The 14,755-nt window shown below is 40.9% G+C and overlaps 2 protein-coding genes across 4 annotated transcripts in view; both read right to left on the bottom strand.

Annotated features, from left to right (window-relative positions):
• The window catches only part of mysm1 (Myb-like, SWIRM and MPN domains 1), an 80,144-nt gene extending 72,683 nt beyond the window's left edge, over positions 1 to 7,461 (bottom strand). For both annotated transcript variants that reach the window (XM_067990293.1, XM_067990295.1), the window contains exons 1-4: positions 7,389 to 7,461; positions 5,817 to 5,895; positions 4,105 to 4,175; positions 2,026 to 2,100 (exon numbers count right to left, since the gene is read on the bottom strand). In XM_067990293.1, the coding sequence (XP_067846394.1) occupies positions 2,026 to 2,100; positions 4,105 to 4,175; positions 5,817 to 5,895; positions 7,389 to 7,444 (281 nt within the window). In that variant the 5' untranslated portion in view covers positions 7,445 to 7,461. The remainder of the gene's footprint in view (positions 1 to 2,025; positions 2,101 to 4,104; positions 4,176 to 5,816; positions 5,896 to 7,388) is intronic.
• Positions 7,462 to 7,880: 419 nt separating this feature from the next.
• Positions 7,881 to 14,497, bottom strand: si:dkey-86e18.1 (uncharacterized protein LOC557342 homolog). 2 transcript variants are annotated; one of them, XM_067989703.1, is made up of 5 exons: positions 14,399 to 14,497; positions 12,602 to 12,642; positions 11,160 to 11,234; positions 10,092 to 10,290; positions 7,881 to 8,796 (listed from the first exon to the last, which is right to left on the bottom strand). In XM_067989703.1, exons 1-5 carry the CDS (start codon positions 14,463 to 14,465, stop codon positions 8,333 to 8,335), a joined length of 846 nt encoding a protein of 281 aa, XP_067845804.1. In that variant the 5' UTR covers positions 14,466 to 14,497; the 3' UTR covers positions 7,881 to 8,332. The 2 variants fall into 2 exon arrangements, with proteins under 2 accessions (XP_067845804.1, XP_067845803.1); XM_067989702.1 differs by lacking the exon at positions 14,399 to 14,497 and adding an exon at positions 13,244 to 13,525.
• Between the last annotated feature and the right edge of the window lie 258 nt (positions 14,498 to 14,755).

The raw sequence follows: 14,755 nt of genomic DNA, 5'->3' as shown, positions 1-14,755 counted from the left end.
GAGCTTATAGTAATGTTCCCCTTTAATTAAATGCTAACATTTGAGGAACATGTTGTCCATATAGAGGTTGTTGCCTACATCCAAAGATTGATTTCTTAATAAGCATTCTAGTGCACAGTGAGCCTAACATTCTGCTGCTTACACAAGTAAGATAACAATTTTAACTTAGGAGAAAATGTTCAATTACAGGAAGCAACAGCTAGTACTAATTAAATGGTTTACAGTCACACAAAAAGGACATGGTCCTTTCCACATCAGTGCTGGAAATGTTTTTTTCTTAACACTTGACCACAAAATCCACTTTTAATTTTGTTTTAAACCCTTACACAAATTAGATTTTTACCCTATTCCCCCAAAATATAAAACCATAGCAAAGGAAATTATTCCAATATCAATAAAATATCAAATGCATCTGACGTATAGATTACCAGTGAGTTAATAAAGTAGGGAGGAAGAGTATCAAACCACAAAGAATTGTTGCAGCAAGAAAGCACAGAATAAATAAGCAACTGGAGATGGAAGGATACACACATTTGTGTTAGTGCCCGCATATTAAATCTGTGCAATGAAGAGGTTAAAGTTGGAAAAGAGTCGTATACAATGGCTTTACAGAACTAAAACCAACTGAGTCAGAAAAACTGGGACATAGAAATAATTAGCCTACCTTGGTGGGGGGGGGGGGGGGGGGGGGGGGGAGAAAAGAATATAGATATATATATTCAAATTTATTTCTACAATAAGTTGGCATGATGGCGTAGTGCACTTGAGAATAAATGCACTGAGTGATGCAACGTGGACTCGTGCTTACAATCCCCTGCACTGCTAAGTTTCCAATTTCAGTCATTTCACGTGGGGAAACATCAAAGAGACCAGACAATTTTTGTAGCTGGTTTTACACTGCTCTAGTGATGCCAAGTCCTGACAGCCAGCAGCAACACCAAGGTAAAATGTTTCTTTTTAATTGGATCTTCCTGGCCACAAGCCTTAATGAATTGGTCCAAGTTTACTTTGGTGCTGCCACTGGTGGCATAAGACTCAGCCCTCAGAAGGTAATGGCACTAGCATGGCATTAAGTGCAATATGAAAGGGGCTTGTAAGCAGGGAACGTCAGAGGAAAAGTCAAACACTGGGCCTCTCTGTGCAACTTTTAGCAGCCAGTTTTAAAGCACCTCTGGTGATGGTCTAGCAGTCGGTACCATGGGAAGACAACTGAAAAAATGCAGACTGTGCCAACTTAAATAAAAATACAGAAATACATTTTCCTTCCCTTAATGTCTAGAGAAATCATTGAATGGTTTCACATGCACTACGAAGCGAAGATGTTGACTGGTGCAACGTGAACTTGTACAAACTATTTTCTACAATAGTAATACTCTACCCATCCACACAAATGTGTGGAAAATAATACAACAGTTCATTTTTTGAAGGCCTTCATTTAATTTTCTTCCCTTCCCATCTCGCCTTAAGGCGCTGACTTTACTGGTGCAGGGTGCCTTCCACTACCACATCCTGTTGCCCATTATTCAAGTATAAACCTTAACAATTAATGAGTTGGTGCTATTTGACTGCAGTAGGCTTCATAACCAAGCTCAATTCTGTCCTTACCCAATATCCACAAGTACGCACTTCTAGCAGGAAAGGTTAACACGAGCTAAACCCTTGAATGATGTTCTCCTCTGTAACAAGGGGCACTATAATAATACCATAGTCCCCCTGTCTGAGAACAGCTAACCAAGCACAGTACAGAGAATGAACCGGTCTCTTTCCTGGTCGATGTGCCTCAACTTTTCACTGGATAAAAGCAATGATCCAATAAGGAGCTCCTCATTGGATCTTAACTGGTCTTGAATGCAGATATTTTCACTCCCTATGTGTATTATTTCAAATAACTTTTCTGGTGTTACTACATTTTAATAAGCAGCTTAAAAAAGACAAGTTTTGATTAAAGTTCACCTAAAAATGTAATACACTACATGCCTTAAATATTAATACATGGATCACTTTTCACTATATATGTTAATTCACCTTTTCACAGGTATTTTCTCTTTCTCTTGATCAGACCAGCTGCTTTGTGGACGTTTTCTCCCGGTTAGGTAATACCTATCAAATGGTTAAGGAATAAATATAGGCAAAAAATGAAGTGTTACGTTATGAAGAAATATTGGTTCAGGGTGTTAAAGATCACAACTTGAATATGTACAAACTGCATTTCCGATAACACTGAATCATATTATGGGTCTGCATCAATATATGCTTCATTTTTTTTTAATTCACTAATTCCTCACAGATCTCTGTTAATGAGGTAAGAAGACTACTGATGGCTCAGCAGTATAAAGCGTGACCATTCAGACTAGGAAGGTCCCAGGTTTAATCCCCAGTCTGTGCTGAGACAGCTGATCCTATCTAGAGGTGATAAATTAGTCTTGCTGCTCTTGGGTTAGGGAGGAAAGTTAACCAGGGTGCTCAACCCTGATTGCTAGCCAGCAATTCCTGTTGGAAATGGGTGTGCGCACAGGATTGCATCTGGCTGCAATGCTGCTAGTGGTCAAATAGACTGCAAACACTCACTGCCCAGACTCTCACATGAAGAATAATCACTTGAGTGAGCTACTGTTGGACAAGTAGTATCCATGAAACCATACCACATGCAAGGAGTCAATCTCTTCGGAAAAAGCAAGGAAAAAGAGAGGAACAGAAAATGAGACCACGTGCACCAAGACTGCCAAAATTGTCCGTTAGAAGATATTGCGAACAGACAGGAAGCCAGATGCTAACCAACCAATGTACTGTGGATACCTGTCAAAGGAATAAATTCCACTTGCCTCCAGCCTCATTATTTCATAGCAGCGCCATTATGTGGAACAACTTGTAGGAGTGAATAATGTGAGGATTTTGGGAGCTTGAAGGAGGTAATCTGTAGTACAGGAAAGCAGTTTAGGATTACCCTTGCTCTCAAAGATAATCCTGGAGTAAGATGATGATTTGGCTGTAGAGGAGAAGAGACAATTTTTTTTGGTGATCAAATCCAGCTCTCCTAATGAATGATCGGGTCATTGATGCACCGTCTGCACCCAAGCCTGTGACTCTCAGAGTGAGGTTTTCTACACGGGAGCAACAGGGATGGGAGACTGTGATGGGGTGGAGAGCATTAGAAGCGGTGGCAAGAAGCTGCTGAGCAGATCAACAGCGGTAGCAGCATCTTAGTGGATGGAGGGCCAGAGGAGAGAGAGTTGAGAGGGGGTGAGGAGATAGTTTTTCCCCCAGCACAGCAGGCTGATGGGGTGGGGCAGAAGAGGGAATATGGATAGCGAGAGAGATGAGGATGTGCTCGGAAATAGCTAGTTCAATGCGTAGACCTCAAAGATAACATCTAATGATGAGGTCAGGAGGATGGTCATGGAAATGAATGGTAGAGTTGATGTGCAGGGTGAAATTGAGTGAGGATAGAAGAGTGAGGAAATTGGGGGAGAGGGAAGGGGAATTTACAACAACAACTTGCATTTATAGAACGCCTTTAATGTAGTAAAACATCCCACGCGTTTCACAAAATTTGACACCGAGCCACATGAGGTATTAGGACAGGTGACCAAAAGCTTTGTCAAAGAGGTAGGTTTTAAGGACCGTCTTAAAAGGTGGAGAGAGAGGTAGAGAGGTGGAGAGGTTTAGGGAGGGAATTCCAGAGCTCAGGGCCTAGGCGGCTGCCAATGGTGGAGCGATTAAAATCAGGGATGCGCAAGAGGCAAGAATTGGAGGAACGCTGAGATCTTGAAAGGTTGTAGGGCTGGAGGAGTTACAGAGATAGGGAAGGGAGAGGCCTTGGAGGGATTTGAAAACAAGGATGAGAATTTTAAAATCCCGAACCGGGAGCCAATGTAGATCAGCGAGCACAGGGGTGATGGGAGAACAGGACTTGGATTACAATTGAAATCATTTAGAATCAGGATTCATTAGGTACAAAGGCAAAGTAGAGAAAGACAAAGTTTGAAACTGGAGAGAAAGAGAGGCTGTAGTTGTATTAAAGGAAAAACTGTATCTGCCAACATAACTACATCTGACTTCAGTGGTAATTAATCTGTACAATAATGTCACCAATGATAAGGATACTCTTCCTCCTGTAACATCTTCTCAATAGCTGCTCTGTTCTCTTCACTGAGAGAGCTATCCAAAGTCCAGGACTGTAAAAAGAAAGATGAAAACACAACAAACTAAGGACATTTATCCTTCAACCAACACCAACAACAGACGATCAGGTCATTTATTTCATTGCTATTTGTGGGAGCTTGCTGTGTGCAAATTGACACCTGCATTTCAACAGAGACCACACTTCAAAACTACTTCATTAGTTGTAAAGCACTTTGGGACGTCCTGAGATCATGAAAGGCACTATATAAATGTGGGTTCTTTCTGCTATTTATCATATTTCAGGATCTATTCATCACTTTTCCAGGGCTTAAAGGTTTAAATTATGAGAACAGGTTCCATATGCTGGGCTTGTATTCCTTTGAGTTTAGAAGGTTGAGAGGTGATCTAGTTGAGGTGTTTAAAATGATAAAAGGATTCGATAGGGTAGATACAGAGAAACTATTTCCTCTGGTGGGGGAATCTAGAATAAGGGGGGCACAATCGTAAAAGATAGGCCATTTAGGAGTGAAATCAGGAAGCACCTTTTCACACAAAGGGTAGTGAAAATCTGTAATTCCCTCATCCAAAAGGCTGTGGCTGCTGGGTCAATTGAAACTTTCAAGACTGAGATCGACAGATTTTCGTTAGGTAAGGGTATCATGGGATAGGGATCAAATGCAGGTAAATGGTTTTGAGGTACAGATCAGCCATAATCTAACTGACTGATGGAACAGGCTTAAGGGGCAGAATGGTCTACTCCTATTCCTATGTTCCGCAGAAAGAAATTGGAAAAAGAGGGTTACTTTTAACGTTGGGTTTTTAAAAGCATTGTGTATTTAGGTAAATTAAAAATGAGTCTTTGAGACAGACAATAGTTAAGAAAAGAACTAGGGTTGATGTAATTTTCCCATAGACTGTAAATAATAAGCAATTTGTTGGGCTGTCTCAATAATCAATAAACACCTCACACCCATTGCGTTGGAAATCTTTGAACCCCTTTCTGGCTTTGAACAGCAAGAGATTAAAAAAAAGTTAAGCAGAGGCTTTTTGAAACAGGAAGACCGACAAAAGTAGTCAGGGAAACCTGTGAGTGCTTTCATTGAGACAAAGAGGTTAGAGATGCTGGAAGATAGGTAGAAGTTATCTTGTTTAAGTCAAGAAGGACAACCCACTGATGTGGGGTAGTGTGGTATATTCTTAATTTTGTATTATTACATGAGGATAAGTTGTATGGATTGAATTAAGGGAGTCCAATAATAACAACTGGTCTTGCCTCATCAAGCATTTGCTTGCTTTGCTTTTAGAGAGATTAAAGAAGCACACATGCAAAAGACACAATTATCAGTCACGAACACGAGGGGATGCTATTGTTATATTCTTGAGTTACCCTATCGTACAAGTAGATATAAAGACACTGAGTCAACTCACACCAAAGTAAGACACTTAGACTGCTTACAAGAGCAACTGGCGCCACTGAACCTAAAAGTGTATCTATGGCAGACCCAAATTTGTAACACTATTGAAGAACTAGGTGTTCTCAATTTACAGACTGGCATATGAGCTTGATTGCTGAATTTGGTAACTTTAGTTTGTCAAATGTTGCACGACAACCCACTTGCTTCACGGGAAATGACATTTTTATATTTAAAAAGTTTTTAAAATTATTCACCACAATGCTGAGTTTTAGGACTTACCAAAAAGCCATTGTTACTTCTCCAGGAGGAATCCAGGTAATGGTCCTGCAGGAAACCAGGAACTGAGCCACTATCCTCACTTAAAACACAAACAAATAATTTTTTGATTGGTTCAAACTACAAATAATAAAATTATTCCTGAATCAAAGACATGGTCATTGTACAGTAGATTGCCACAGCTTGCGTGCGACAAGATACACATCTTCCAAATTACTACATCAATATAAATCTGACATGCTAACATTCAAATCTGTGGTTAGACATTATTTTACCAGTAATCAGAGGTATCTAAATCAAGGGATTTCAAACTGGGGTTACCAGACCTGAAAGAGGATCGAAGGGGAGAACTAGTATCCGTTGACTTACTAGCATGACATTTCTGCTTCTGTATTTTAATAATAAAACATTTTATTTAGTTTAGCACTGTTTTCCTTTGGGTAACTGGCACTGTCTATTGGATGTTAGGATATGGAGTCCCTAGAAGTGTCAGTATTTGCAGGGGGTCCATGGGAGTATGTCAAAATTTACAGGTGAGAGATTTCCCATAAATTTTGAAAACCACTAACCTAAATATGCAAAGTGACTTATGCCCCAAAGTCAACTATGTGTCAATATAATTTTACTTAAAATTGAATCCAAAACTGTGCATCTCTGGACCCGATTTTTCGCACGAAATCCGAGAGGTCATCTGTGTGGGGACTTTGCAAATTACAACTCAGTTCCCCAAACAATCAGAAGCAGCTTCTGACATTTCCAGTGACTCCAGGTCAGGCACTGTGTTTGGGCTGGGCAACAGTGTCGATTTGAATTTAGCAATGTATTCCGAGATATACTGCAGTGAAGTGGAAGGAGTATTATTTATTTTGCTTGAAACACCTTGCTTGCTTTCTTTCTTGACCTTTATCCTTGGCTGAGCGATAGCATTTTTACCTCCGAGTCAGGAGGTCATGGGTTCAAGTCAAAGCGGAGACTTGAGCGGATAAACGAGGCTTTCACTTCAGTCCTGCGCTGTCGGATGAAATATTAAACTTTCAGGTGGACACTAATGCTCCCATGGAACACTCTGTGGGGCTGCTCCGGTATCCTGGCCAATATTAATCCCTCAGCCACCACCAAAAATAGAATCTCGTCAATTAAATCACTGGTGTTTGGAGGAACTCGAGTGCGCAACTTGTTTGCCGCATTCCTCCACAACACTGACTCCACTTCAGAAAGGACTTCGGTGGTCGCGAAGCGCTTTGGGGAAAAATCCAAACCTCTTGCTGTAGGTCTCACTACTGAAAAATATTAAATCCAAATCTATTAATGTTAGTGAGTTTAACCGTACATCACTTTATTCTCAACTGAGAGACCAGCTGCTTCCACCCGTGTGTGAATTTGACCACATTAAGACCGGAGACACAAACACTGACGGACCCGCCGCTGCTGCAGGCGACGGTGCCCCAGCCTCCGGCCGCCTCTGCCCGGCTTCAAACAGGCCGAGGCTCCTCCCTTCCCCTCCCCTCTCCCCCGGACCGTTAGACTCGGGAGCAGCGCTCTCCCCGGGCCCCGGGCCCCGGGCCCTCCTCTTACCCCAGGCTCAGCTCCGCTTCATCCCCTTCGATATCCACATCCACCTCCTCCGCCATATCGCCACAGCAACGACGTCATTTCCGGCATCGGTCCGTCACTTCCATGCGTTCCCCCTGACGCCCCCTACCGGATTCTCCTGCTATCGCACGGGTTCAGACTCCTGCCTGTTTACAATATTCACACTTCTCGCTTTCATAATTGAGACTTCCGAAAATCCCAACAAACTATCTTTGAACTTTAGTTTTGTCAAATGTACCTGAATATTTTTATTTGATTTGCAAATAAAGAGCTGCAAGATCCCACGTCAGGGTAGGATGCCGGCCAGACTGACTGGCCCATCTACAGTGCCCTGGAGAGCTGCAGACATGCCAGGCTCAGATATCAGATTACTGAGTAAACCATTGAGGGTTGCTTAAGTTCATGTTTTTCGTTGGGTCATATTAGATCTACCTCAACTCTTCTGCACTTTAGGGAGTGTTCACAGCTTGCCTAAAGAGCCAAATACAATAATGAAAAGTTTTTTCCTAGGTTTATTGAGGTTGGTGTATCAGCATAGGTACCACTAATTCAGTTGGAGGGAGAGAGTGAAAACACTTGCAGAACAAATGAACTGCTTCATCCATGCCACATGATGCCAATAATTTGTTCAAACTGTAACTTATAAGCATTTCAAATAAAGAGCATTTTATTTCTGAATGATTTAAATTCATACCAATTATGAGGACTGTCAGTATTAGGATACCTTTCCTACTGTAATTACTCAGTATGAAAGTGAAATTCAACAATTATACTATTTAATAGCTATATGCAAACAAATAGCACAAACTATAGGTACACTCAAAATTTGAAAATGTAGCATCTATATACATTTAGCAACTACAGTACTTAAAAGCAGAATGATAAACATTTAGACCTATGCACATGAATTAGCTTCTACTTGTCATTTATGTATCTTCATCTGAAGAATAGCAAGACAATCCCAGGATTCCAGAGCTTTTCATCTGCAAAATAGATTCCTGGGAATCTTCCCTGATCTTCAAGTTATGTATTTCTTCTTCCTCTCTGTTCAACTCTGCTGTGGTTCCACAGGAAGATGAAGCTTGCGTGTTTGGTAGCTGAGACAGAAGAATTTTGGTCATGTGGTGAGAGTCTTTTCCTGATGTATTTTTTGGAGTTAAGTGCATAGAAAATCTTGGTAGAACTCTAGCATGATTAAAAGTCAGGGGTTGGTCCTGAAAGTCAGGGTTAACCATTGAACAGTCATAGATGACACCATCTGGTATCCTTGGGCTTTGGTGAATCCTTTCCCTTCCTTCATCAGATTCCTTATCAGAATCATACTCATGAGTCACATCATCTGTTTTGTTTGATAGAGGCACGCAGAGTCGTTTCAAACTGTGCAACGTAGCTGTAAATAACAAAACCTTAATTTACAAAAACAGAACACAAATGTATCTGGCTATTAATCTGAATTACTGGATAGAAATGGGTGCAAACATTCACATAATGGCAAATTTGGTAACCAGGGATTAAAAATTGAAAAAGAAAAAACACACTGCATGGTCATTAAAATAATGTACATTCTGAATTTTCCATTAAAATGAATTATTTAGTTCATTTTTGTGGTAAAATAATTTCTTTTAACACTGTATAGCAAAGCTTGTGGCATAAGCTTTGATATAAAGTGGTTTAGTTTAAATTTATACAAACTGAATGTGTGCAAAGACTATTCTTTAAAATTATTTTGAGGAAATCTAAATGAAGAGCCAAGGCTCAGTGTAGGATACTATTATTGGATATTAGAACAGGAAATAAGATAACTCAATATTTATAGATATCAAATTAAAAGAATCATTTTATTTCTACTATTTTAAAATGGTGCGTTTGTCTAAATAATGGCATTGCATGGAAAACTGACGAAGGCAAACTGGCACAGGACAGAACAGCCTCATAACACTGCACAGCACTACTACTACTACCTATAGTTAGTTAGTGAATTAGGGCTCCTTCAAGTGACAGAAAATAGATTTCCAAAGATCGAGTGGCTCTTTCATGATTGGATTCAGTGCTCTCACTTAGCTCATTCAAGGAAAAATAAATTGTACTTTGGCAATGTGTTTCCTGTTATGCTTCTTTTGTTATTAATGCTTACAAATTTCTCCCACCAATGACAGACTAATCAACAAATAGCATACTTAACATTTAAAAAATGTTCCACGGCACACTACACAGGGTGAGGAAAGATAAACAGAAATAGAGAATGGAAGGAATGGACACCAAACCATGATGGTGCTAGGGAGAAGAGATTAAGAGAAGTTAATGAAAGTTTGGTTGAAGAGATGAGCTTTAAGGTGGTTTTTAAATATAGGATGAGAAGGGGAGTTGCCGAAGGATTTAGGGAGGAAGTTGCAGAAAGGTCATGGTTACTGAAGGCTACACCAATTATAATTTGGGGAGGGGCAGAAGAAGAGGAAAAAGGGAACAGAAGAGAAATTCATAACAGGCTAGAGTGGAGGAAGGGATACAAGGTTGGAGAAAGTGGCAGAGATAGGTTAGGCCAAGACCATGAAGTATTGGAAGATAAGAATGAGGATGTGCACTATTGAGATAATATTTGCACTATTATATTGCATGTTGCAGTGCCCTGGAGGCCCAACTGCTGCTTGTCTACATCAAATTAACCCTAGACATAATTTTTGATACCGAGTTGGCTGATGGTCTGTGTTGCAGTGTTAGGTGGTCTTTTCCGGGTGTAAGCACGGGGCTTCCAAGGGTGCTCCTTGTGGGAAGGATCTAACCGACGTAGCTTCCACAAGTAACGCTGATACTCCTCCTGAAGTTCTTCAATATGATCCTGGAATTCCTTTATCTTCCTTTCTGAGTAATGGGACAGTTGTGATTGCTGAAAAGCAGTGAAAATATTTCCTTTTTTTTAAAATCACCATAATGTGATTTTTATTTTGTTAACACTTTAGTTTCTTGTTAAACCACCCACCCAGGCGCATACACACAAGACAAAATAATAAGCACAACTTACATATGTAACACTCTTCAAAATTTTTTTTAATGAAAGCAAAAGGCCCAAGTAACTTGCTTAACAAAGAAATCTGGAAAACACAAAAATAACTTACTATTTAACCAAATGTTCCAAGAAAATGTTTAGTGACCAGTATTGTTTTCATTTATTTTCTTTCTTTCTTTCTTTAAATTTGACTCATTTGAGCCATTAAAGGTTGCTTGTACAAGGAGTGGGTAGTGCAATTTAGGAGATAACCCTTTCATCTCTGGGACTTTTGTTTTGAATCCAGTGCAGACTGATTAGATGAAAGTTTCATCTCGCTGCTGGCTGCAAGGGTCCTAGAATGAGTTTGGACAACATCAACCCATTCTTAGCAAGAAGTCTACAGCACAAATCTGCCTGTATACTGTATTCCTAAAGCAGAATTCATTACAAAGAAATTCTCCATATACACAACTCCAAAGTAAAAATATTATCTGTGGAATCTCAAAAACCCCAAGGTCTAATATACAATAGGTTTTGGCTATCTTGACCCAGCTCCTTGAAAGAGGCAGGGTGGCAGCACAAATAACTTTAGTTTAATTCTATTCCAAGGCAAGATGGAAACATCCATGAACTGTGTTAAAATACTTTCAAAAGTTTCACCATGAAATGAGAGATGACATTGTTGAGATGGGTAATATTTTTCCCCAGCAGTGAAACATATTTCAACTTGTTACAGCAGCCTTCCCATCATAAACTGAATTACCCACCTGCAGATAATATTCAATCTCAGTCTTGATGCTTGGAATCCATTTTTTCACTTCAACAGCTGAATTCAACGAAGGCTACAAATAATAAAAAGGTTCAAATCACCACCAAACAGTGATCACTGAACAGAAGCTACCATGTAATACCCACTTCTTTATACATGAAATTACTAGTTTTTAGGGCAAAAATACTAAGACAGTCCACTATATTGAATCGGTATTGAAAATGTACTTCTCAGTAAATTAAAAGGCATGAATTCAGACAACTTGAACCACTTAATAATCAACGACACCTTCCTATAAATTGGTTACTAAATCATAAAAATAAATGTACTGCAACTTTAACACTGGCAGCAACACACCTATATTATACACACCACTAATCAAATCATCAAAAACACTATGACTTTGGCTGTTGCTATGGATTCTGCAGCAAAACTGTGCTCTAAGCAGGAACCTTTTACAATCAATTCTGCAGCACCACTAGCAGCCATTTCTGAAGATTTTCTGCAAGTACGTGCAAACCTTGTATCATGTATTTACTTAATGATAATCGGAGTAGTATACGGAGCACAAATTAAAGGTGGCTCACTGACAGGCCAAATGTATAAGAGGTTTTAAAATAAACAAGTTCAGAGGAAGAATCATTACAATAGTGACTACATTTCAAAAATAATTTATTGGCTGTGAAGGGATTTGGAACCTCCTAAGGTTGTGAAAGGTGCCATATAAATGCAAGTTCTTTCCCTTTCTTTACACTGTATTTGTTTGAAGGAGAGCAAGAAAGAAACTTGCACCTCAGCCTTTGAATACAAATGTAGTTTGGATCTTCCAGTGGAGATGGAAAATTGGTACAAATGACCATTGGTCCAGAAATTACAATTTTTAATTCTTAATTTTCAGTATGGTATACAAAAGAAGTTTGCCTGCAACCATGAACACCTCCCTGTGTCTGAGATTTTGTATAGCATTCTCAACTCTTAGCAGATTTATTATTGTGGCACTGCCAGATGGTACGGCGAAAACCGAGACAATGGCAGATTGACTTTTGTTGTTCTTTGTCTGCATTGTAATACAGTAATATACTAGCAACAGGCGTCCGTCTTCTCCATAGATTAAAGATCATATTTTGAGAAAAAGTGTGGCACAGAAGTAGAAAGCAAATTTCATCCTTCTTCTGCCCTGCCCCTACCACTAAGTTGCAGATCTCAACTATGGAGAGAAACTGAACAATAGTTAACATTTAGAAACCCAAGTGCCAAACCTGAAAAAGCCACCAGTATTTGAGTCTTATTGTTAAATGGGAGAAGGCAACATTCAGCACTTGCAGGAAGTTGTTGCACGAGCTGGACCACAGCAACCATGAGGTTCACATTCCCAGCTAAATATATTGCTGGTCAATTATATCAATGCAGCTTGAGATGCCAGATGCTGTGCGTACTCACCAGTTTGGGTCGGTTTTGATGTATCTCTCTCAGACGACCCTCTATTACACAAAAACAAAGTGATTAAAAACTGTAGTACATGACAATCCTTTAATATACTACTGTCCAAACACTAAAATTAAAACTTACCCTCCTATTGCAGTTAGTTACAAGTATCTCAGAGTGAAGACAGTAACCTGAGTTGGGAGAAGGAGTTTAGATAAAGTTATGTGAAGTTAGCGTGGTTTACAGCCATCATTTGAAACAAAAAATAAATTTGCAACTTTGTAAGAGTGTTTTTTAACATATATATTGCAGTATGAGGGGTTACTTTATTACTCTGTTGTTCTTTTGCCTGCAGTGACTCAGCACTGGTGCCTTTATTGCAGTTGATGTATACAATGATGTCCAGATTGAAAGATTTGTTTTGAAAAGGCATTTCCTTTTCACTTTATTGAGGTATTGCTCTTTAAGATTGAGAAAAAAAAGGCAGAAATATAACCTCATGGTTGAAGTAATGTCCATAAACCACTTACCCTTGTGGTTTATGCACACTAGAACTCCCTGATCAGATTACTCTTTTCACTCATTCCCAAACATCCAAAATAAAAGCAACATCTGATCAGTAAATAAAATGTCACCTGAATCTTAATGCTGTTATACCTTTGAAATTCATTCCTTTGTGATTTGATTCTATTACATGTGCACAAAACTTAAAAGCTTTTTTAAAAAAAAGATAGGTAGGGGTCAGATGTGGAAGAAATTTGGACAGAATCTTAAAAACTTGCAGTGTGGTGGCTCTTCTGATCAGACCCATTACATTCTTGTCATTTACAAAACATCCTTGCTACTGATTGTTAGTAGTGAAGCACTGCGAGATGAAACAGTCATCAAAAAGAAAATGGCACCAGTCCCACACTCAGGCAGCTGGTACCTCATGAAAAGTACCTACGATGGGGGGGGGGGGGGGGTGAGGAAGGGAGAATTTCCGACACAAGTACTTGATGAGGCAAATGTTGAGCCTTAGCATGAAGTAATCATTTGAATGTAGTCAACTTTCAGAGCTGACAATTCCCTGAATTACATGTATCCTAAATGGAGTGATGGGTGCATAGTAAGTGGAGATTCAAACTAGATTATGTAATTGAGGGTAATATGGTGAACACTTCACGAGCTCTGGCTCAACTATAGTGCCCCCTCCCTCACAGTCAAACAGACTGTAATGATCCTCCTCCTGGGCCCACACATGAAGGCAACCTTTCACACAAGGGGGGGGGGGGGGAGAAAGAGGGGCGACGGACGGAGAGAGCGAGGGAGGTGAAGAGAGGGAGGTGAAGAGGGGGAGGTGAAGAGGGGGAGATGAAGAGGGGGAGATGGGGGGGGGGGGAGATGAAGAGGGGGGGGGGAGATGAAGAGGGGGGGGGGGAGATGAAGAGGGGGGGGGGAGATGAAGAGGGGGGGGGGGAGATGAAGAGGGGGGGGGGAGATGAAGAGGGGGGGGGGAGATGAAGAGGGGGGAGGGAGAGGGGGGAGAGGGGAGGGAGGGTTCGCACCGTGGAACTGAACCCCAGCACAAGCAGGACAAACACAAAAAAACATTAAAAATGCCTTCATCTGCCCTGCTGAAAGTGGCCGCGCTCGGCCATCGTTCCGAGGAGCCCGCTCTTCCCCGGGGAATCTCAAGCCCAGTCCAGCCGCCACTGATCGAGTGACAGGCGGTCAATGAGGGTTTGGAACCGGCCGCATTTCACACCCTGCGTCCATCTGTTTATTCCGCGGACAGGCCGGGTGTTGATGCACGGGAGCAGGATTCTTTACCCTCCTTCTCCCTCTGCAGCCACAGTCGGTTCAGCTTCCCCAGCTGTTTCTCTTCATTCCGCGCCATCACTCCGCCGCTGGCCCAGCCCACCGCTCCTGACTCACCGGGTCCTCCAGTATCCCGGCATCCCCCTGACTCACCGGGTCATCCAGCATCCCGGCATCCTCCTGACACAGCGAGTCCTCCAGCATCCCGGCATCCTCCTGTCAGGAATTTTACCTGCGCTGGTGACGCCACGAAAATCGTTCTTGTCACGTGATTGTTACACAAGTCTTTATGTCACGGGCTAAGACCACGTGCTGTTTGGCCCCAGCTGCACTTGTTCAGTTATTTGCTGTACTTTGGTTTCGGGAGGG

Source organism: Heptranchias perlo, chromosome 9 (assembly GCF_035084215.1).
Source record: "Heptranchias perlo isolate sHepPer1 chromosome 9, sHepPer1.hap1, whole genome shotgun sequence".
NCBI lineage: Eukaryota > Metazoa > Chordata > Chondrichthyes > Hexanchiformes > Hexanchidae > Heptranchias > Heptranchias perlo.
The sequence above is the reverse complement of the archived record's forward strand: the minus strand, read 5'-3'. Positions and strand labels throughout refer to the sequence as shown.

Coding starts and splice junctions, on each gene's coding strand:
- si:dkey-86e18.1 (XM_067989702.1), bottom strand. CDS start 13,397: ATGGGTCTGATCAGAAGAGCCACCACACTGCAAGTTTTTAAGATTCTG. Junction 12,643..13,243: donor CAAAGGAATGAATTTCAAAG/GTATAACAGCAT, acceptor TTTGTGTAATAG/AGGGTCGTCTGAGAGAGATA. Junction 8,797..10,091: donor ACAGACCATCAGCCAACTCG/GTATCAAAAATT, acceptor TGTTATTTACAG/CTACGTTGCACAGTTTGAAA.